Source organism: Tetrao urogallus (assembly GCF_951394365.1).
Source record: "Tetrao urogallus genome assembly, chromosome: 18".
In the NCBI taxonomy this organism is placed as follows: Eukaryota; Metazoa; Chordata; class Aves; order Galliformes; family Phasianidae; genus Tetrao; species Tetrao urogallus.
The window spans coordinates 1,847,936-1,871,306 of NC_136831.1; the positions used below are offsets into that span (position 1 = coordinate 1,847,936).

Sequence of the window (23,371 nt, forward strand, 5' to 3'; positions counted from 1 at the left end):
TGGAGCATAACACAGCATAGCACAACAAGATAGCAGAGCTGCAAGATCCCAGGCCATAGCAAGTAGAGATCTGCTCAGAAACAACAGCAGTAAGCACAGAAACAAGACAAAAAAACCGCTTACCTTCAGAAGGCCTGCAAGGTCCTCAGGTACATAGGGACCTCCAGCAGAGATGCTTCCATCTCCACTGCCAACTCTTAAATGAGGGCTGGGAAGGGGTGCATCCTGGCTCTACCCCTTCTACATTGCATGCACCTGAGCTCCCCTGGACTGGCCCCGCCTTCCACCAGGTGCTCCATCACATAGCATTTTCACTACAAGGAGCTGAGTTTTAATCATAAACCTACTACAAGTCATTGAAACTCCATTTGTTAAAAGCACCAGTAGTAGACATCAGTGCTTCCTTGACAACTGTACTGTACCATCTTGGAAAGCAGTCCATAGAGATGTGAGCTGTGACTGTTAATGAGGTTTAGGTAGAGATATACATTCTTACACATTCAAACTTCAACCACCACTGGAGATAGGACATGGAATCAGCATCCTCACCCACACTGTCCCTTTTGAGTGCTGTGGGCATTAGGTGCTCACTGTGTTTGAGCTCCAGCACGCCCCATGGCACTTCAGGAGAGCAGAAACACAGTGTGCCATCCTTACAGGAGTTAGGGTACGAGTGTACTGGAAGGCCAATTAAGGACCGCGCCACACAGATGTGAGCACTGATTTTGACCACCTCTAGACATGAGGATGTTAGTTCCTGAGTGTTTTTGCTCAAGCTGCGACTGGAAAGGAATCAGTTTGGCACGTTCACACTTGGTGTCTTTCTTCTGCACTGATCCCATTGTTCCAAAACATAATAGGGCAGAGCTTTCTATAGTCCCAGTGGGACTGTATCAAAACTGACATCAGCAATGAAAAGCATGCTGTGTAATGCTGCCTCCTGCTCTTTGCACCACAGCCTCAGCCAAGAAACAGCAAGTTATTCGCACTGACTCGCAGTGAAATGGAAGGCCTTTTAGTCAGGCTCCGCACAAAGTTTCAGCTGCCCCAAAGGCTCTCATTCTTATTCAGGTCAGCACTTTTGGCTCCAGGCTTGCAGAGTTCCCAGGGCAGCTCAGCCTGTAGCAGCTCTGAGCTCTGTTCTCTGTGCTGTTGCTACCCGATAGTGTGGTTATTTAAGGCACTGGTAACACAGAGTCCTTCAATCCATATCCAATCAAGGAGCAAGGTAAGCAAACAGTCAGATGTATTTTTTTTCCCAATTCTGAACACTTGTCCACATCCCTACCTCTATAGGACTCTACACTAAGTTAGAGCTGATATAAAGAGGAGTACATACCCTCATACACCAAAATACTGATGTAGGGCTGAGGTAAGCCTTGCAGGAAGCTAAAGAGCTGTGCTGACCAATAAAGACAACCTGCACATTTTCAAGCTCCTGATGGAGCCTAACTATGCAGATCAACCTTTAGAAAAGTCACCAAAGAATTTCTTCCTGCCCTCTCTTCTGGTAACAGCTGCAGTGAGCTCCAATGGAGCTGAGGCTGTAAGCTCAGGGGCCCGCAGGGAGGCACTGCTCTGGAGGACCAGGCGAACTGGGGCTGTGGCTCTGCGGGAGCACAAAGATGGGCTCTGGGAGAGCAGTGCAAGGCAGGGAGCAGCAGGGAGGAGGTGGGTGAATCCTTCCAGGTTGGCCAGGAAGGGCTGTCAGACCAGGGCAGACATTTCTGTGCACCACAGAGCACACACCTGATCATTCCACTCCCCAGGTTTGGGAGCTGCAAACTCCCAAGATAAAGGCACAGGGGAATTTTGGGACCTGGGGATATGTCAGCACCTGTTGGTAAATGCAGCGAATCCAAAATTAGCCAGGAGAATTGGAAGAATCATTTGTCAGCTCCTGGTCTCCTCAGCCATCTTTAAAAAGATGTCACAGATACACTGACACTTCTGTTGATTTAAATAGCAGCCCCAGGCTGGGGTCGGCTGCAGGGCCAGGGGTGACGCACCTCCCATCCCAGCTCCTTCTGGATCGGGTGACTCAACAACGCACCCGAGGAACTCCCTTTGGCCACAGCCTCCAGTAGCAACCCCACAACAAACACTTGGATGGGGCTCGCGGGCGTCCTGCGGGGTTTGGACGTGACCCGGCTGCACTGTGGAGCACTTGTGGGGTGCTGCAGGGCTCACTGCTCCCAGCCATGCTGTAGGGCTAAAGTGGAAACCCCCATTTTGCCTCATAGCGTCCTCTCCCCACCACCCTTCCCTCCCAATAAACCTTTCAGGGTTTTGGTTGCTGGTTGTATGCAAGTCAGACTGTCATGCTTTTTCAATGGGCTCCTTGAAGGAAGGGATGAGAGGCACACGTCCCATAGAACTGAGCACAGTGCCCTATCCTGGGCAGTGTGTGCCACTCTCTCTAGACCACAACAGTTTTTGCTGAGCACCTCCAGAGCACCTTGATGCACAGGTGCATCCTCAAAGTGCTCACTTCCTTCACAAGAAGTCATACTTTCCATCAGCAATATACAACCAGAGGATTTTCTGCCCCAGCCAACACCGCTACGCTGGATTTTTAACATGAAAACAGAGCTGTAGAAGGAACTCGGGAAATCACTTCCCCTCCGCCTCTCCTATCAAGCCCAGGACTGAAGTTGTGATTGCAATGCTCCCAGCCCTACCCCAGGAGAATTACAGATTGCATTTTGGAGGTAGAGCTGAGCGTATGACCGCACTGCTGCCCAGCTCTGGGAGGACACTCCTACACAAACACTGCTCTCATCTGGACCCAGAGAAGCCACAAAGCTTCCTCTGACCTCACTGAGCCCCACACCGGGACCCTGCACAGCTGCAGCAGACATCTTCAGCCCCAGGGCTCACATGGAGCTCCTGCAGCCTGGCAGCGCTGTGCTGGGGTCAGTGGGGCTCCACCTGAGCACTCATCAATGGGCTCTGCAGGAACAGGAGCTTCCTTATCACAGCTCTCGCAGCACACTGAGTATTTCTCCACGTCTGTCAGGAGGAGCTGAGCAGCATCCAGGGATTTCTCAGCTACACTGGGAAAAAGCTGACCTGCAGATGATGGAGAGTTTTCAATATGATAATGAAACCATTACACAAACGGCTCCAGAGCCAACAAAAGTCAATAATGAGGTTTTCACACCTCTTCCAAATGAGATTTTGCTCTGGCCATGCTACTATTTCTTTCAGTCACTAGCTACAGCAAGAGAGTACCTGCGTTCTAACGAGAAACAAATCATTGTGATAGGAAGCCAACTGCTGGAATAAACATTGGCAGTTTCTAGAGTGTAACCAATAGGCCAAGTACCTCGTAAGGAGAAAAGGTTATCACATATCAGTACCTTTTCTATTGTACACCTTCCTATTCTGAAGCTCCATCCCTCCTGCTCTGACATTCCAGTTCTCAAATACCAACAACTCAAGTTAATAAAGTTAGAATTTTACTCTGTGGAAGTTTTTAATGCTTTGAAGAAAGATGATGTACTTATAGCTAAAGTTCCCTCTTCATTTGGAATCCAAATCTTCAAGCACTTAACTATGTGCATAGCCCTTGCTCTGGGAAGAGAAGCTTTCAGGACCACAAGCTGCGAGCTGAGGTTCCCAATCTGACAGCCCACATCCTCGCTGCCGTGGGTCCCAGCTGGTGCCACCAGCGCCATGCCAAGAGCCAACCCTGCTGCTCAGAGCACTGTTCTCACATACCAACCAGAGCCCAGGGGCTGTGTGTACATTTGGATGGAACAGCAACCCTTCCCCATCGCTATCTAGCACACAGTGTTTATCAGGGCCTACAGACCACTTCCTTTTTAAAACCCTTATTGAAATTTGCACAATAAACAATTTATCCAATTTGTTGTAGGAAGCCCTCAGCCCTTTTCCTCTCAAAGGGAAAACAAAACAGATGTAATTATTATACAGAAGTGGCCTGGGAGGCAATCAAGGGCTCAGGATGCAAGCATGGGTGCTCAGATGGAGGCACATACTGTCCTGTGAGTAGCACGCATGGGAAGCAACAGGAGATTCCTTCTGAACAGAGGATTGTCTCCAACATTCCCACTGAAGAGAGGAGCAGCCTGATAGGGCCCATTCACAGTCAGGTTTTAGAAAGCCACACAGCTGAGAGAGGGATTCAGACATGATGGTTTCAGTTGCAGGGGATCCCGTGGTGCCTGGCCAAGGGAAGAGTCACTATCAGTAAGCACAGCTTCCAAAAGAGAAGCAGGAGAGCTCTGAGAGGATGAAACCCAGACCTTTGTGGGCTCAGTGTCTCTGCAGGAAGCCAGCGGGGGTGCAGGTGGGTACCAGCATTATAGGGCACAGAGGGAAAAAGCAACAACCACCCTAGAAGAAAAGCTTTAGTAGCAAGATAGAGCCAACCTTTCTGCATGCAGCAACTCATGGCAATGCCTCCAACATGAGAAACACAGCAACAGCTCAGTAAGAGATGACATATTAATGCTATACTCAACATCAGCAATTTCTTGTTAAGTTTATTCTGTTTTTAAATGAACTCCACACTTGCAGATCTTGCATGTAATGCAGCCACAGCTGGAGGTGAAGGAGTTAAGCAGCCCTCACCGGACACACTGCAGACAAGGGAGAAGCCAGGGACAGACGCAGTGGCAACAGGCATCCATCAAGCACAAACTCATTAGTGCTTTCATAAAGATCTTTCAGAGAGAGGGCAGAGGATGGATTTTTGCTGGAGTGTTTGGGGTAGGAAGCATCACAGCTGGAGCTGGGAGAGTTCAGTCTTGCAAAATGCTGTTTGTATTATCTCAAGGCAATGAATACTTGCTGGGCAAGCCAAATACAATTAATTCATGGTAGGAGTTGGCAAGTACAACTCCATCCCCAGATTTCCACCCTTCCCCTCCATCCTGACACACACATTCTGCCTCCAAAAAATATATACTCATCTGGAAAGAAAGTAAGGAGGAGTGCTGTGCGCTGGGCTGCAGCACCGCCTCCAACATTTGCACTTTCCCAGGGCCAGTCATTTATTTTCTTTGATTGTGGTTAGCTTCTCTCTCGGAAGGAGTAGCAATTAAATTCACAATTAATCAATTCTAAAGCATCTTTATAGCATGGAGATCTTACATACAGGCAGTGTTAGAAGTGAGCAGTAGAACGCTGTGATTGAGTACCTGAAGGTCATAGGAGTCCTCTGCAGAGAGGACAAACTTCTTCCCCCCCAGTCCTTCTTGATAGCACAAACTGAAAACAAAGCCAGCTGTTCTGTCTGGAGTGCCTTCGGTCTGAGCCTTCGCCTTGCTCAATAGCCTTTTCATTATGAGCTTCCTGCTGGGAACACTCAGGAGCCAAATTGTGCTACTGGGCTCACAACAGGCTGCCTGCAGGGACAGGCACACAGCAACCTTCATCCCTCCATGGCCCCGTGGAGTTGTTACCACTCCTGCAGCTGATGGGGCAAATCAGAGGGCGTTGCTTTTAAAAAAAGGTTTTAAAAAATTAACAAGCTGTGCTCTGTGAGAAGCTGATGTCTCATGTGCTGAAGGGCCTCCAGCAGCCTGCAGAGGAGACAAGAGCAGAAGGAAGCAGCTCAGCTATTTGTGTATGACAGGGCAGAGCCGCTCCTTCTCTGCATGGGTTGTGTCCATAGCTCAGAGTAACTGAAGGGATTTCTTCAATTCTGAACCTGCTTCCAAGTCCTGCTGGATCTGCAGGAAATTCCAAGATTCTAGATGGGCTTTTGCTCAAGTTCTCTGCTGCTTGCATGGAGGGAAGATATGAATATTGCCATGAACCAGCAATTTGGAAGACCTGGACAAGTACTTGTGGAGGATGGAGAGAAATAAAACAGAGAGCTGTTGGGTCCCTTGGATGCATACAACAAATGGCTCTAACCTGGGATGTTTAAGCCCCTTGTACCTGGTCTGCAAATTGCAAAACCCAGCAGCATCCCATGGTGCCTCTAACTTTGTGCTTCAGAGAAAGCATTTATCAGTCTCTCACTTGGGCTGGGTGATGTGACATGACTTGGTGCATGCATGGCAAACAGTGCTGTTCTGTGCTGCTCGCTCATCTCCAGAGCTCAGAGGTGGCTGTGGGGCAGAGCCCACACAAAGCCTAGGGCTGTGATCAGAGGGACGTGTGCTCGGGCTGAGGCTGCACATCATCTCCAGGCCAAGAACATGGATGCTTTCAGGCATCTCGAGCTCAGTTTTCACTTCTGCTGAACCACAATTAAGTCAGTGACCTCCAGTAAACTTCAGAGCAGTCCACGCAAGCCGTGTTTACACAGACTTGTCAGCAACTTCAGAAACCGTACTTAATTGGGCTGACTACACCCCAGTGAGAACACAGGGCTCATTCTTTTCTCTCCCAACCCAACACCCTGCAGGAACCAGAAAGCCCCCGCCAGCCCTCCCAGCACCGAGGGTCACGCTCCCACTGCAGCCCCGGCGCTCTCACTGCCCCGTGCACATCCACAGGCGCTGGGATCTGCCGGCAGCAGCGCCCCATGGCCCGGCACAGCCCGACCTCCCAGGCAGCCAGGCACTGTGCTCTTCACCACGGATCCATCTTTCAGAGAGCGGCTGACAGCCTCTTTTTAACACAAGGGTCTCAGCAAAACAGCCCTACTGCTCTCGTGCTGCAAGAACAGAGGGAAACATGAACCCAAGGGCTGTTTCAAATGATAGAAAACATAAATGTTATGATTTCAGAATTTAGCATTCAAGTGGAAGAGGATATTGCCTTCAACCTTGGTAAGATTCCATGTGCAGCTACAAAAACATGCTGGGAAGGTCTGGCTGATGCCAAGCCCTAATGACTTTCAGCAGCACAGAGCTCCGCTTCCACAGCCCTGCACAGAGGTTATCACAGCCCACACCTGAGCCTCTCTGACTGAGCACAACACATCGCCTGCAGCCTGTGCTAGAATATAGCTTTTGAGACAAATCTCACCTACAGACGTGCCAGAGAAACTCAGCATTGTGCTTAATCTCACATCCTACAGGACAAGCAGCCATTAAACCAGTCAGTAATGCACTCATTTAAGGGAATATCTTTTTTCCAAAAGGCTAACAATAGAGAACAGCATCACTGAATATTACCACAAAAACAATCCAGTTGTCTCTCAGTTGAGCAGCACCCATGGTGACATTCCTGCCCTGAGAGCACGGCTGTGATGTCCTCATGCAGCTCACTCAGATGGAAGTCAGAGCTCTCACAAAGCAGCTGTGTTTTTTGGAAGCGACTTCATGTATTTGGACGTTGCCTACCACATGGAATCTAACATCTTCAGCAGCATATAAAGCTCTTCCTTTCATCCCATGCCACGTTTCCTCCATGTAATAAAGGTGGTAGGTGACTGTTTAACTCTACAATGACTTCTTGCTGTTCTCCCTTAAAACACAGCAACTGTGCCTCTATAAGTGCACTTTTAAGTTTCTTAAGCTTCCAACTCAATTTAAGCAGAATTTTTATATAGGAGTGGAAGGACTTTTTTTCCTCTCACTTGCCCCTCATCTGCTCAGATGTGGATCTACTTACTCATGCCAAAACAGTCACTTCTGCAAGGAAGTCCCTATCCCAAAGTGACCTGCTTCATAATGACAGCATCTGTCTGGCATGAAGACTGTTGGCCCCCACCCCAGGGAGAGGCCCTGGCCACAACCCCTCAGTGCTCTGACAGCTGGCACAGCCACCTCCTCACAGTGTGGAGCATTTGGAACAGCCACCACCCACTATTCTGCCTCACCATCAGCTGCTCACCCCAGCAAGCACCCAGACCTTGAGCACCAAACACAGCCATGGAGCACAGGGCATCCTGTGGGTGGGAGCTGCCCCAGCTGCACATCCCAGGAGCTCTGAGAGCCACCCTCAGATCCACGTGCTGCAGCTCTCCAGATCCCCATTAAATGCAAAAACAAAATCAAATTTTGCTTTCTAATTTCCATTATAAAAAAAACACAGTTCCAGACCAATGAAAATCCAAGTTATGAAGTTTTGCATACAACAAATAGTGCTTTTTGTGTGTGTGTTTTTGTTTTGTTTTGTTTTTTAATATCTAGCTTTAAATCCAAGGCAGCAGAAAGAAAACTTCTTACAAGAAAATAAGAAGCTCAACAAGGTAACATACAAGCACCTAACTGAGGTGATTTGTCTCAAATATATTTTCCTCCTCCTGACACTGCAGCCTGATGGAGGTTCCCATTGCAGCACAGATTGTGCAGCCCCAGCAACAGCCACTGCTTAAGAGCTCACATGAAAAACACACTGCTACCCTTCCCATATATATAGGATGTTTACAATATCCACAACAGAAGTTACTAGAAGCATGACTGAAGCAGTAAGGAAACATTCTGAAGAAGTTTATCCCTATTTACCTAGAAGGGTCTGTCAGAACTGTAGAGATATTTGCTCTCACTCTTTCCATTTCTTTACCACTGACCAACAAGCTGAAGAAAAGCCCAAGCAAAGCAAGTTTTTGTGGTGTCCAGATGACCTCTGTGAGTCAGCAGGTCCAGTCAGCAGGAGCAGAGCTGCCATGGCTTCACACCTCTGAGTGCAGTGGCCAACATGAATAACAGGATCAGCAGCCTTGACTAAGCAGCTACATTTCCCATGGGGAGAGCCCCAGAAGCATCATGAGAAGCTCAGACAACCAGGGACTCACCAGGTGAGCCAACAGAAAGCTCAAAACACAGGATGCTCTTCTCCACCTAAGGATCACAACCCGTAGGACCCTGCAGACAAGGAGCAGAAATCCAAGCAGGGAAGTTCCTCCAGAGGCAGCGATCCAGGATGGAAGGAAGAGATACTGCCCCTCTTTACACGAGGACTTCACTAACAGTAAGACCACAGCCTCACGGAGCACCATTCAGCAGAGAGGAACCTCTTGTTTTGGAATGCACACTACAGTCAGGCCACAGCTCACTGTGGTCTCACACCTCTCCTGCTGATCTGCCCCCAGCCCACACACCACCAGGCACTCTGTAGGGCAGAGCACAGAGTGTTCAGGGGATGGACAGATGGAGGCTTCAGCCCTATCGCGAATCCAACCCTGTGGTGCCTTACAGAGATACCTAAATTGTCCTGTTTTCTTGGGTAGTACCTGCCTAGAACTGGACATTCGAATACATGTTGAAATATATATGCAAGTTGCTGCTGGCCAAGAGGAGTAAACAAGGAAGTAGTCAGGAATTGGGAATAGCAGGGTGCCTTTTAGTTATTTAAGGTATTAGCTTAGCCAATGGGCATGCTTTTCCTGTTTTACATAGACACAATAAGATAAAGGTCAGCAGGGGAATTGGTTACATTTCTCTTTCCCACATGTAGGTGTGCTGCTGTGAAGGATGTAATCCTGCTGAATCCTGAATGCTTTAAAGCCACAGAAAAACTTGGAAACTTTACGCCATCAGCCCTGAGCACATTATAGATTCCCTGTGAAAACCACCAGAATTTGGGCAAGGTACTGAAACAACAAAATGGAATCCTGCACAGCTAAGGGATCCTAGAAGAAAACCTTTAGGGATCAATCCTAACTGCCCCATATGCTTATTATGGTGAGAGAAATTCTTATGCTATAGGGAAAGCACATTTTCTAATTAACGTCCTTAAACTTCAGCAAACAAATGAAACAGAAAATAAAACACAGCCAGAGGCTCCTCAGCACAGAATGCAAGAGCTGCTTAGCCCAGGCAAGGAGATATTCAGCAATGCTCTGCCAGGCCTGCTAGCACATCAGCTTGATTCAGGCACTGCATCACACACAGAACCCACAATAATTTTAATAAAAATTGAAATTAAAATGACATAACCTGAATATATTGGACAGCTACAGAAGCATCCCTTCTAAGCAGAGGAAATATAGGCTCCACGGCATTACCAACCTGCACATCCTTAATGGGATCACTGAGAGCCTCCAGGTTACTCAGAGCTCCAGCTGAATAGCAATTGCATTTCTAATGCATTCTGATTCATTAGAAACCTATTAAGATCCCTGACAGCTGTAAATAATTTAGCTAATCATTGCTGCTTCAAGTACTTTCGTTCAAAGTGCAAAGCAGGTGGCTGTTCTGGTTATAAAGGTACTTCCAAAGATACTGTTGTGCTTATATACATACGTGCTTGTTTATTTGCATGCAAGTTCTAAAAGATTTAAATTTATGGAGAAACCCAGCAGGAGCATTACTTGAGGCATGTCCTGGCTGTAGCTTCCTTAGCCTTCAACACAAAGCCTGGGCCTGACTTCATACAGCATGCAGCACTTGAGTTCCCTGTATCTGTATGCAGGCCCAGTGTTACCATTCCCATACTGCCTCCAGAAGCATTGCTCTGCTGGATGTGCTGTTAGCTCAGCAAAAGTCAGAACTCTGCTGTCAATATTTCAGGGAAAAGCAATTACCAGAGGCAAGTCATAAGGTCAACTGATGATGTTCTTGGAATGTTCCCCAATAAAGAGCTTAAAGCAATTGAGTTGTATTGCTTTTGTTTTGGAAGGAGAGTCATGAGAAGTTATTCTGAAGATCCAAGAAGAACAAGAGATCCGTTCCCTCCCTTTGTTGTAAAAAACCACATCTTGCAAAATCTGTTTCAATGGCTTATTTCTGGTCCAGTGATTTCAAATGTACGTGGCTGCCCTCCAAACCTTCCTTGAAAGACACAGAATATGCCTGTGCTATGCTTTAACTTAGAAAAAATGTTCTCATTGTATGCAAATTCCTCCCTTGGTCTATGGGAAAAATACATAGCAGTATTGTATCACAGCAGTAGTGGCTGTGGGTTGTGCAGCCGTCATTGCAGAGCTGCACTGTGCACATTGGGGCTCATCTCACCTTTCTGCCCAACTGCTTGAGCGTGGAACATCAGCATCCTCGTTTAGCATTAAGCACCTCTGGTTTGCTTGCTGTTTGCAACGAGAGCAGAAAATCACCCAAAGTGCATCTTCCCAGCAGCTTTTACCTGAACAAAGTGTATTCAGAGTTTTCCAGAGAAAACACACAGAAAAGGGAATAGGGGGACCTTATGTTGCCTTTCATTGCCGCTCTCTGGATGCATTTGATAATAGTGGCTTTGGAGAGGCTGACAAATAATGGACTTGGAGCGACCGAAGCTCTGCGCTGTACTGTTCTGTTGGCAGTCGCAGCAGAGGAAGTTTGTTTAGGACCCAGGCCCAAGGTTCCCTGTAAACAGGGTGGAAGTTGACTTTCCTGTTGGTGAGAGAAAGACTGACAGCTCACCGCAGCCCTTTGTGCAGCCACGACAGCCGGAATCACTTGGCAGTGTCATTAGGTTGTAATTAGATTGTGGCTCCGTTGCCTTTTTGGATTGCTTAATTGATGGCTCCAAACCAAATTACTTTCCCTATTGGAAAAAAAAAAAACCACAACAACACCCTGAAACTTGAATTCCATCTGCTGGATTGGCTTAATGCATTCAAGTGCAGTTTCCTTGGAGAAATGGAACCTTCCTTCCTTGTGCACTGCGGATGGAACCTGCAGTAAGGAGGGGAGGACCCCCAGTCGGGGGTGGGTTGGATGCTGGGCAGCTCTGCCAGAGGCTCCTGATAACTAAAAGTTCATCAGATTCGGCTGAGAGAAAAACATTTGTCTATTTTGATTCAGGAGGTGATACGTGCATGCATTTCTTCTCCTCCATAAACTGTCACAAAGATGAAGCTCCTTCCATAATGAAAATGAAGATGTCAACAGAGATACCTGTTGGCAAAATCTTGGCTTTGTGAGAGTCAGAAGGTTTTGTTACTCTCATCAGTGAGATGAAGGTATCAGAGGAATAACAGAAGCACTGTGGTTTCCTTATATCACACATTCTTATAGCTGTGCTGACCAGGTCATGTTTCTCCACTCAAAAAATGAAGGATTTCCCCTCATCTACTTCACTGAAAAGTAGAGCGTAACACGTGAGATCTGTACACAAAAGGACTGTGTGTGTTTTACTGAACAGCTGTTAAACAGAGAGCAAAGCATAATATCTGAAAAAAAATAACACTGGGAAATGAAATAGGAATCACTTCCATCAGTTAGGAGGGTGCCCAACAGGCAGTGCAGCTGATGAGCTGGAAACATTTTGGACATATCCAGAAACACGAGGCAAAACTTGGCAAACACTGTCCAAACAGTCCAACACCAACTGGTCCAGGCGCTGAGTGATCCGAGCACAGCCCATGCAGGAGAAAGTTCCCTGTTTGTTCCTCATATTTCAAACCAGAGCATGGAAACACGCAATATTAAGAAAGAGTGTGCAAAAAGTAGAGACTTTTCTTTCCCACCTCCACCACAGCAGTAGACTGGGGAAGCTGAGCACAGCAGCTGAGTTCTGCTCTCAGGCCCATCACCAAGGCCTCCTTTCAAAAAGCACCCAGCTGTTTGTTCCTTGTCCCAGGCAGGTGTGCTCACTGATCACACAGGAGAGGCTGCTTTGGAGACGAGTTCATTGCCAAATGCTATTAAATGACACAGTGCTGCAGAAGAGGTTCTCTCTCCATGAGGAGCCCTCATGTGCCCCTGCAGTGCAGCCTGCTCTGCTCAGCCCAGCTCCCATCACTCACCCCATCATCCAGTGGGATACTGGTAGCACTGCTCAGGGCTTTGACCCAAAACTTCCCAGGGCAGTTGTCAGATGGCCATGAGGTCTGGCCACAATATAACTCACATGTTGAGGAACACAATTTCATGCTATGGGTGTTGCTGAACTGCAAGCTTTTAGTTTTGACTTCACGGTACTTAATCCCTTCCATGCCAAAAATTGCTTCAATAGCATCTTTTATATTCAGCTGAACTGCTGCACCAGCCCAGGGGAAAGCTTTGTTTCAAGGTGGATTTAATTTTTTGCTGGAAAAAGCAATAATCTGATCAGAGCAGTTCATGCTGTTTTCAGCTCCTTCTGTCCACGATGGGCTGGGGCTGCAGAGCGCTCTGCCCACCTCTCCTCTCCCGTGGGCTGTGCTGGGAGCCAGGATGCCTCCCCTCCATATCACCATTTCTGTGCCTCATTCACTGCCAAACGCTCCTTGTGTTGGTGTCAGCAGGGCTGGCTGCCCAAGCGCATGACGTCCAGGGCACGATGCAGGGGAGGGCTGAGCAGCTTCACCCCTTTCAATTGGCGGATCTGTGCAAACAACTGCAAGCACTCTGCAGAGCTGATGCCAGTCACATTCGCAGAGTTCCAGTGTTGAACAAAGGCTTCACTCTGGGGACAGAGCATTGTCCAGCAAAGGAGACGACAGAGACGTCAAATCTATATGCCAGATGTCGGTGTTGTAACTTGTCCTGAGACTCCTTTCTCTTTGTGCTTTTGGCCCCGCCGCCCGCAGTGTGCATTTCCCAGCTGGAAAGGCCTAACACTGGGAAACAGAAAATTGCCCAAAGGGAAAAAGTACAAAAGCTTTGCCTCTGCTACAGGAAACCAAACCTGCCAACAGTCTGCTGAGCTGAGCTGAGTGCATCGGCAGAGCCGGCTCATGGAGAGGCATCAGCAGGGCGTGCACGGGCAGGCAGAGAGAGCAAGGATCCCCCAGTCAGGTTGTTTTCTCTCAAAACAACAGCGAAAGCTGCACAGAGAGACAAAGCTCTGAGATTCGGAGCTCTCTGCTGCCTGGAGCCTCAGTGCAGGAGGAGTTTGTCCCTCGTTTTGTTGCCTTCTCAAACTGGGAGCAGAAATGTTGGTCTCAGGAGTTTATCTGTGCTTACATTTAGGTGCACAGCCTTCATCTGCATGTACAACATCTCAGCAAGATGCAGTGTTTTGTGTCATCCTTCTCCTAATGATTTTTTTAAGAACAACACAGTTGAAAACCGATTCTCTTAATGTGGCCACAGCTTCCATTAAAAACGAATTAGCAATGAAACTGTTACTCTTCTATAAAATGCCATGAGTGATCGCGTCATCATTTCCCAGTGTGGGATGTGTCTGTTTGGGGATTTGAGGCCATTTGTAACTCCAGCCTTTGGAAATGGTTCAGCTCAGGAAATTAAAGAAAAAAAATCAACACTAAAAGCTCGGAGTGTGGCAAAGTGATGGTTGGGGCAGCGAGGGCTGCCTGCCAGCCCTGGGACACCGGTGGGATGGAGCCTCACTTTCTCCTTCTTCTCAGTTTGGAAAATCCTTCATCCCTTACAGATGAATTTTCCCTTAACAGACTCATTTTCATGCACATAATGTGTGCGAACAATTAGAAAACAAATAAAACTCCAGTAGATGGCGCTCAAAAATACCCAAAATTTGTGTCCCGGCTCTGACAGGACCCGGGGCAGCCCTGCAGCCCGCAGAGCCCGGCCGTGCAGTGGGAACACGGGGCCCCACACGGCCCGGTTTCCCCCAGCCCACCGTGCACTGCCATCAGTGGGACCCACTGGGCACCGTCTCAGAGTGAAGCTAAGAGAAAGGACACAGAAAGGTGATGGATGAAGAGATCTTGGAGTCTGTTGGTGCTGTTACACATAATGCCTCATTTTGCAAAAGCTGTGATGTGAGCAACAGCCCAACTGCACTTCTGATCTTTGCACAGCAATGACGTTGCTCAGCACTTTTCACCTTTGGGCAAAAAGGGAACGGGGTGACAGGATGGTTCACTTCTAGCCTGAATTTCACTTCATTTCAGCTGTACCCGTTTTGTTTCCAGGTCAGGAGACAACTGATCTAGTCATTGGATTTTCCTATGAAAATGGTTTCATTATAGGGAAGTTCCTATGGGAGCAGGATGTTTCTTTACAAACTTGTTTTACGAGTTGGACTGATGGATGAAAAGCCCTTTGGTTGTGTGATAGCTGAGGTCATCCCCCGAAACCATCGGTCAGTGGGCAAAGAACGGCACTTTCATTGTCTCTGTCTGCAAAAAAAGAGGAACAGAGCAGAAGTGGCACACAGATGGTCAAACACAACATACTGCTGCAGCAGGACCCACCCTGGTCACACTGACTGTACCCAACCCTGCAGTTAGGGGTGAGAAGCACAGTAGGATTTCAGCTCTTGCATGACACAGGAGATGAGGAAGGAGGATGGTGGTTTGATTCAGAAGGCCTTGTGTGATCAGATATTTCCCAACCATCAGGCTGCAAAGCTGGAGGTGGTGAGCGCTGGTTCACAACCTGCTGTCTGCAGGACCCTCCCGGCAGTGATGAGGGCTGCAGCCATCAGTTCTGGGAAGGCACTTCCTATGGGGAGTGCACGTCTATGCCGTGAGTGTCAGAAGTATCCCTGCCTCACGTCCCATTCTCCTGTGTGGATCAGAGAAGCGCATGTGTGTGTGTATGTGACCTTTCCCTCCTCTCAGTTTGATGTGGGCTCCCTAAGTCACCGTTTAACCCCAAGAGTCCGTCCTGCTCAAACCTTTCCCATTGACAGCAGGGCAGTCCCAGAAGGAAGCTCACTGCAAACCGTGTCAGGCCAGCAGCTCGTTTTCCCTCGATGGAGGGATTCCCCAGAGGACTGGCGACCGCCGCTCGGTGAATCTCTTGTGCTGTGTGCTGGGATCTCGGCTCACTCACAAACACCAACACTGCTTTTTGTTCAGCCACTGCTCTGCACCGCCAGCAGCACCGCGAGAGAGCGGGCAGGGAAACAAAGAGCAGCAGCAGCTGCAGGAGCGCAGCGCCGGCCCTTCCCGTGCAGCACGGCCGCCTGGATGTTATTGCAGTGGCTGTGCACCCACCCAAGTGTTTCTGCGGGCCCAGGAGCCACGCGGCTGTGACGCCGTGTGAGCTCGGAGCTTATTCATGTTCAGGAATGGGAGGGTCAGGGCCATCGGCACACACCAGCATCCTGCTGCCTATTATTTCCTGCCCGCGCTGGCGTCGCACCAAGCCCTAACATGACAGGTGGATGGAGTTCACAAGGAAATAATGTCATGGGCCAGTTTTCCAGGAAAGCTGTTAACTCTATTCACAAAGTCGGGCCCTCAGATTGAAGGGGAATGGGGCTGAGCAGAGGCTGAGGAGGGCTGCTCCACTGCTATTTACTTCAAAGGTTGTTCACCGACATCTCTTGTTGTGGTCCTGAAGTTTTCGCCTCTCAATAGGGCCCTCTGCTTTGAGACCAGACTGTGGCTGAGTGCTGGGAGCAGACATTGGGAAGTAGGATGAGCTGACACCCAGGGCTGATGTTGGTGTGGGGACTTCAGACATGAAGGATGTATCAGCAACCAGAGCTGCACAATTCGTAGCATGCTGTGCCCTTCGGCAAGGAGCTTGGGGGAATTCCTGCGCTCCCCACAGCACTGCATTTGCTGTCATGTTTTCTCCTTCTGTCCTCTTTTCCTCTCCGTTTTTGAAGTTTAATACTATTTTCTCTCCATCTAGAGAGCACGGAAGAGTTAGGAAGTGAAAATAATTAATTCAAATGAAGCGTTTTCAAAAAATGCTGTGTTTGTCATGAATGCAAATCTTTGGATGCACAGTTGGAACAATAGGACTCCAACTGCTGCGGCGGGAGGAAGGATCAGGTCCTCCACCAACCTGAATGACAGCCAGCAATTCAAGTCAGTTCTGCAGTTTGAGACCATTGTTCTCCATGTATTTTAGTCTGCAACATTTAATCTGCTGCAGAGTTTCACCAGGATCTCCATTGCATTTCACACCATTCTTTGTTCATCGAGGTACTTCCACCTAGAAAAGCCCTTTGTAACTGGCACAGGATAACACCCCCTGCAAAGGCATCAGAATAATGGGCAGATGCACAGAATGGTGGCTGGCAGTGCTGCTGTGCTCCTCTTTTGGAGCCCATTGTAAGAGTGAGATGTGGAGATTCCCCATCCCCCTGGAGACTGTCAAGAAGAAATCAGGTGAAACTGACGGCTGTGTGAGCACCTCCAGGCAGGCAGCAGCAGCCCTGGGCTCGGGCTCTAGACAAGCAAAGCTGAGGCAGGAACACGAGGCAAACACTGAGCCTTGTTACAGCGAACCAACTCTTATGGTAAAACTTGTGTCCCAGGCTGTGAGCGGCTCTGTACAATAGCAATGCAGGGTGTAGTTACAGACACAATTTCCTGTGCTTAAGTTTGGAAATTATTTTCTAAGATCGCCGTAACATTTGCCCAGCGCACTGCTGCAATTCCCCTATTAGATAATTTTCTATCCTTGTGAGGGCAGTTTTTCTTACGCAATGCTGCCAGAGCTTTCAGGAAGGGAGCGACAAGCAATTGTGGCCATAAACTTTGCATCAGCTCCCACCCAACCTCTCCCAGAACCAAAATACCATTTGTCGCGCTCAAAGCCTTTTCACACCAGAAGGGAATGCGTTTCGGAGCCGGAAAGTCATTGTGATCTCTGCAGGGCTGCGTCCTCCCAGCCAACTTCTGCCTTTTGGGTTCCCACCAGGCAGCGCTCATGGAGATCCAAAGGGCTCTGCATCACAGAGCTGCACAGCCCCCATCCGCCATGAAAGCCCCAGTCTGGTGATGGAGCTCCAAGTCTGGAGCAGAACCTTTCTGCTTGTAGGTAAGCCGTTCTCAGGAGCTGGCCCTTCTGAAAGAATTATTATTATTTTTTTCCCTTTTGAAAACGGTTCAGATCGAAGGGTATCACCACCCCCTGGTAAGAGGAAGGTGCTTTGCCTGACACACGGGGTTTGTGGAGCACCTCCCCGACAACAAGCGGTCAGTAAGTGCTCAAAAGAATGTGCCTTGCTGTGTAGCAACCTGGACAAAGGGTGCAGGGAAAGAGATGATGAGAATGAAAAAGTCTGCAATACATAGATACATGGGAAGAGAAAATAGAACTTGTGGGATACATCTTGGATGTCACCACTGGCTGTCAAGATGTCAGTAGCTACTTCAAATTGTCCCCAGTCATCTGTGTTCCCTTTCTTTTGTCCTGCACCTTGCACCACCACTTCCCTTCCACATGCTGCACATTGCAGGCGTCGCAGCAGTGGAGAAGGGAAGGGCTGCTGAAGGGGACTGCTCTGCTCAGCCCAGCCTGGGTGCCGAGCACGTGCCGGGGGTCATGGCGCCCCTGCAGACCCAGCAGCTCACTGCTCTGCAGCCGGAGGAAAAAGAAATGGGGAAGGGGAAAGAGGAGTCAGAAAAACTATTGTGTTCCCAGGGGAAAAAAATAAACGGCCCCATTTAGCTTATCCAGCTTTGCTAATGTCAATCACTTGTCTCATTTTAAACAGGAAAGACACCGCTTTAGTCCACCTGTTCCATTATTTATCACGCTGTGCATTTCCTATGAATTGTCGCTCATGCAAAACCTGTACATCGTAAGGAGACACCCTAATATTTTTAATGACCTTAAGCAAAGTGATTGACATCAGACACCGGTGTCAGATGTTCTGGTGACGCAACATGTTCTCCCAGCAGCAGGAGAGCTTCCTGCCGCGATTAAGATAGAGCTCTGGAAGTGCTAAAATGTGTTGTCAGCTTTCCTCTGATGCAAGTGATTTTATTATAGCGTCTGGTAACCACGGAGTGTGGCAATGCAAATACTGACTCCAAACATCCCCTCCAGTACTTATAGCCTGCTCTATTTAAAACTCAAAGTGCACTCTGCAAACGCGGGGTTAAGTTATGCATGCGACGAGCTCAAACCACGCTGGGCAGAGGACAAGGTGCCGCCTCACCCGGCCAGCCTGGGCGGCTGCAGCACAAGCTTAGAGCTCAGGGCTGACCTGCAGGAGGCAATGGGACGGATGCGGCAGTGCTCAGCAGCTGAGGTGGCAGAAACTGCTCCCAGCCCTTCTGAGTTAGGGGAAAAAAGAGGAGTCCAAGCAGCCCCTCGGCCACCCGGCACCTCATTCACAGCACGGTTTGGCTCAGCACTGCTCGTCCTTTGCGATATGGAAAATGTTCTGTTTGGTTGTGGTTTGGGGTCAGCCAAGAAACCCAAGGGTTTCCTGGGACACTGCCCAAGAAAAGTTGGAAGACCTCTGGAACACAACATGTACAGAATGAAAGACCTCATGCATATGGGGGCACCTGAGAGCTGCGCTTTCTTACAGACAGGTAACCCCACAGCCCACCCAACAACACCGCAGGACAGCACTGCTTCCACCACCAGCTGCTGAGAGCTGGGAGCGATGTGAGCAGTGCTGGGCCTGTCCTGCAGAACGTGCAGCTCCTCAGCGACTGTGGCTGGTCAGACCGTGGGAGAAATGGGCTCTCAGACCCAACCCTCATTCTGCAGGGAGCTCTGCAAGAGATCAGCATTCTGTGCTGCCACAGGTGCTGCTCCACAAACACCAACAAGGATGGTGAAGCACTCAAAGCAGAAGACACGAGCTGTCTTGTAATAATACAAAAATCTTAATGTCTAGCAGCACTGAATATTATTTTAATGAAATTTAATTTTATAGCAAAATAATCAAAAGTGCTAAACCCGACCACTTTAATTTACAAAAAAAGTTTTGTGTTTTAAGCTATAACCATACCTCGTTACTTAGGTTAGACAATACAATTACACATTTCTACCTATTTGTATTCAATAATAGGACAAAATTAATATTAGTTGGTTTAAAAAGGGGGGAAAGTACCACGGATATTGGGAGGGGGAAAGAGTTACATAACAGATACGAATCAGCTTATTGAGCAATCTGCAGTTTGCTTGGTTGCTATTGCTTTTTTTTTTTTTTTGCTCTTTTTGTTGAGTATCAGTGTCAGCTGCAGAATCTGGCCGTAACCCACTGCAAATGCTACGAGTTCTCCCTTGGTTAAATGTCACAGTGCGGATTTGAGGAGACCTCTGGCGTTTCCAGTCAGTTCAAATTATGGTCTTGGGTCTCAGAGTCCCCTTTCCAACACGAGCAGCACACTGGAGAATGCACTTCTGACGACTGCGGTTATGAAAACAGTTTTCTGTGCAGGAAAATTGTTTTTTTCCTCTGTCTTGGAAAGGATCACTATTACATCTGCGGTGAGAAAAATAATAAGAGCGTTTGCAGACTTGTTAAGAGCCTTTGTTAATCCATTCCGTTTCCGTGTCAGCTCATTCCCAACGTTAAATTAAAAGCTGCAGTCTGTCCTATGGCAAACAGGAGGGCTGGCGGTGAGGCTCTGCTGCTGCCCACGCCTGGCAGCTGCCTTCAGCCAAACAGGGTTCGCTGGTTTGCCACAAGCGCCGTCTGGCTCTCGCGCCTCTTTGCTTTCTTGTTTTGCTGCCTGATCTTCCAGCACACGGCGCTGGAGGCCAGCAGGAGGAGTCCTGATGACAAGAGCACCAATCCGAACACGGAGATGATCGATCCATGGGAATTGAAGCTGTACGCCACAGCAGTGACCACGATGCCGGCGATGAGGATGACCACTCCGAAGGGAACGGTGCAGCGGTAACAGGAGAGCTCTGCCCCCCCCGTGGCGGCCGTCAGCTGGCATTCGCTGACCAGGGGGATGGTGGTTATCACACAGTCATTGTTGTTACTCTTCTCTGTGGATGTGGGGTCAGCGTGCTTTGGGGTGCCCAGGATCTCTTTGATAGGTTCGGTTGTCATCTTGATTCCCTGCAGCCCGTCCGCTCTCAGGCTAGAGCAGGCACTGCTCAACACTCAGCACACTGCAGAGAGAAGAGCCCGAGTTCAACAACATCAACATGGCAAATGGGGACAGAGAGGCACCCACCTGGGGCGGCAGACAAGCAGGGACCCTGAACCCACAGGGATGAATGCACAAGCTCAGTTGTCACTGATTGCAGTGGGTCTGAATCAGCTCTCACATCACTTGTACACAGTGCTGACAGACTCAGAGCAACACAGACTGAAAGTGTTGTGGGACGACCTGACTGTAAGCTGTGCACTGCAGACAGGAGTTCTGGATGCAGTGCACTGCCATAGGCTCACAGTGTGCTAAATGTGTGTAACGTAACCAGGGACGCAGACGGCACCACTTCTTGTCATCACTTGCTCCCTCCCTACAAAAGAGCTTAACCATTCCAACAGAAAGGTTTCAAGCTTCCCACGCAATAGTTCTTTTTTTAAATTAAATGATATTCAAATTACTTTCTTATTGATCTGTTGATGTCAGTATAAAGGACAGCAGGAACTACTCCCTTGAGCACAGATACTGATGCCTGTATGAAAGCTTGCATGCCCAGGGACTCATAACCATTGATCTGAGTTTTCCAAAGAGCTGAAGGAGATGGCACGCAGGAGAGCTCAGCGCTGGGGCACTGCACACTGCTGCCTGACAACAGCACAGCATGCAGCCTGGGGAGCAAGGAAGGGTGCTGGCAGTGCTGTAACGCTTTTATCACTTTATCACCTTCACATCTGTGGCTAGGAAGTTAATTGCCAGACACTTGTGTTCTCCTTTTCCTTTCCCACCACTCCCACCCTTGTTGCTAAGATATATCCCTCCATACGGAGAGCCCTTGGTTTGGATCTCTGTACCTCGTGTGAGTGACCGTGTGTTTTGTGAGAAAGGATTCCACTATTTTTAACACACCCACACCCAGGCTGTGCCCAGACCTCATCAGAAAGTTTGTCATTGAGTTTCCTTGAACTCTAACAAGAAAAAAGTTCAGCTCTGGTTGGACAAAGCTTTTGTTCTACAGCAGTAAGGGCGAGCGCTCTGCTGGATTTCTGCTGCACATGGCTGCAATGGTGCTCAGCCCCACGACATGCTCTGCAGCTCCCAGCCGGGCAGTGCTCCCTTCCCCAGGGCACCACTCGGTGTCTCCAGGGCTAACAGGGGATCCAAGCAGCACCCAGCAAAGCAAATACATCATGCTGGCATTGTATGTGTCCAAGGTTCTCCTGGGCACTGGGCTTTGTCTTCTGAAGCACAACACACAACTCAGCATCCCTTGTACCCATGGGGAGAGAGCAGCCAAGCCACGGATTTGTGCTGGAATGCCACTGATGTCCCCAATGGATCTAAGCCCAAGTTCTGCATTCTCTGTGATAACTTACACAACAGACTCACCCTGGTGCCACTACTCTGCTGCACTTCTTGTCCACAGGGGATTACAGAAGTTCAGCACAGTGACCCCCAAGACAGATCCCCAAACACTAAGCAAGAATCCATTTGTTCAACGACTTATTCCTAAATCTGAGGGGGACCTGCTTGCAGCATCCCTGTCTGTTTGCTTCAGAAACATCCTCAGTGAGCTCTGTCTTTTTCTATATCTTGTACAGAGATTTATGAAGAAGAAGAGATACTCATACAGTTAAAACTAACATGGATTTTAAAAAAAAGAAAAAGAACAATAATCCTAAACTACCACAACTCCATCAATGGCAAAACGTCTGCAGACCTCTGAGGCGCACAGCCGACACCAGCACCAGGAGGTAAGCTGACAGGCACTTATACAAAACAAACAAACAAACCTCTATTGAAATGCTGTGAGTTAAATAAACAGCAGAACCCATCAGAAGTAAGAGTAAAGGTATTCATCCCAGAAAACAGCACAAGGTCCTCATTGCCAGCAGAGTCATTTCTGACTTACGCCGACAGATGACTTGGTTCGGGTTTCAGGGTAAGAGATTTCAGCAAAATCCCCAGCAGCACAGCATCCCCTCGCTGGCCAGGCCAGAATACTTGCTTAAGGAGCTATTTTGACTTCCAGTAAGAATGCACTGATGTGGCAATCCGTGGCTAACACTGGGAGAGGAATCTGACCGCGGAGCACACACTGCCTGCTGATAGGTATAAACTGAGCTGTGGGCAAAGGCACAAAGCACAGCAGCACGCACACCTACCGGGGCCACGAGAAATCCATCGCCGCACACTCAGAGAGCAGAGGGCGACTGCCTGAGATGTCCCCAGGGCCAGACTCCCAGATCCAGGCAGAGCTGGGCAGTGGGAAGAGCGTCAGGCTTTGAGGCGTCAGATGTCGCTGTGTGATGAACCGGAGGTGACAAAGTTCTAGCATGGAGGTTTCCTACAAGAAAAGAGGTTGGATATTTATCAGCTTCCTACAAACCACCTCCCGAATGGAAAAGCTCCCGGTGCGTGCAGTGTTTGTAGCCATAGGGAGCAGGGAGGTGTTCTCCCCCCATTTCTTTCCTTGTGCCCACTGCTGTGCACCACTCAGTGTGGCTGATGCGACGGGAGCTGCAGCCCAGGTAAGTGGCCTGAACAGAGCTATGGGCAGGAAAGGGGAACACAGACAAGTTATCACAGCTAACATCTCCAAATCCATTTCTATTGCTGCTGCCACCTGAACCAAAGAACCCAATCATAGCCCGGAACGTTCAGGCATTTGTCCCTGCTGTGCATCCCAATGCTTTGAGCAAAGCCCTCCATCTCCTCTCCTGGTTCCCACCTGCAAGCTGGCCGTGACACCTCCTGCCAGAGCAGACTTTCAAATCTATTCTGTTATACAGATAACTAATAGAATGCCCCAAACTCCTCTTGAATAAACACAATAAAAGGCAAATCAAGCCCAAGAACACAGTGTGATAAATGTAATTTTCTTGTGTTTAATATCCT

The 23,371-nt window shown here is 48.7% G+C and overlaps 1 protein-coding gene across 1 annotated transcript; it reads right to left on the bottom strand.

Annotated features, from left to right (window-relative positions):
* Nucleotides 1–20,028: 20,028 nt before the first annotated feature.
* On the bottom strand, nt 20,029–20,481 carry TMEM100 (transmembrane protein 100; the record flags this gene model as incomplete). The annotated part of the gene is made up of 1 exon (XM_079544203.1): nt 20,029–20,481. The coding sequence occupies exon 1, from the start codon at nt 20,431–20,433 to the stop codon at nt 20,029–20,031; it is 405 nt and encodes a 134-aa protein (XP_079400329.1). The 5' UTR covers nt 20,434–20,481.
* Nucleotides 20,482–23,371: the final 2,890 nt, after the last annotated feature.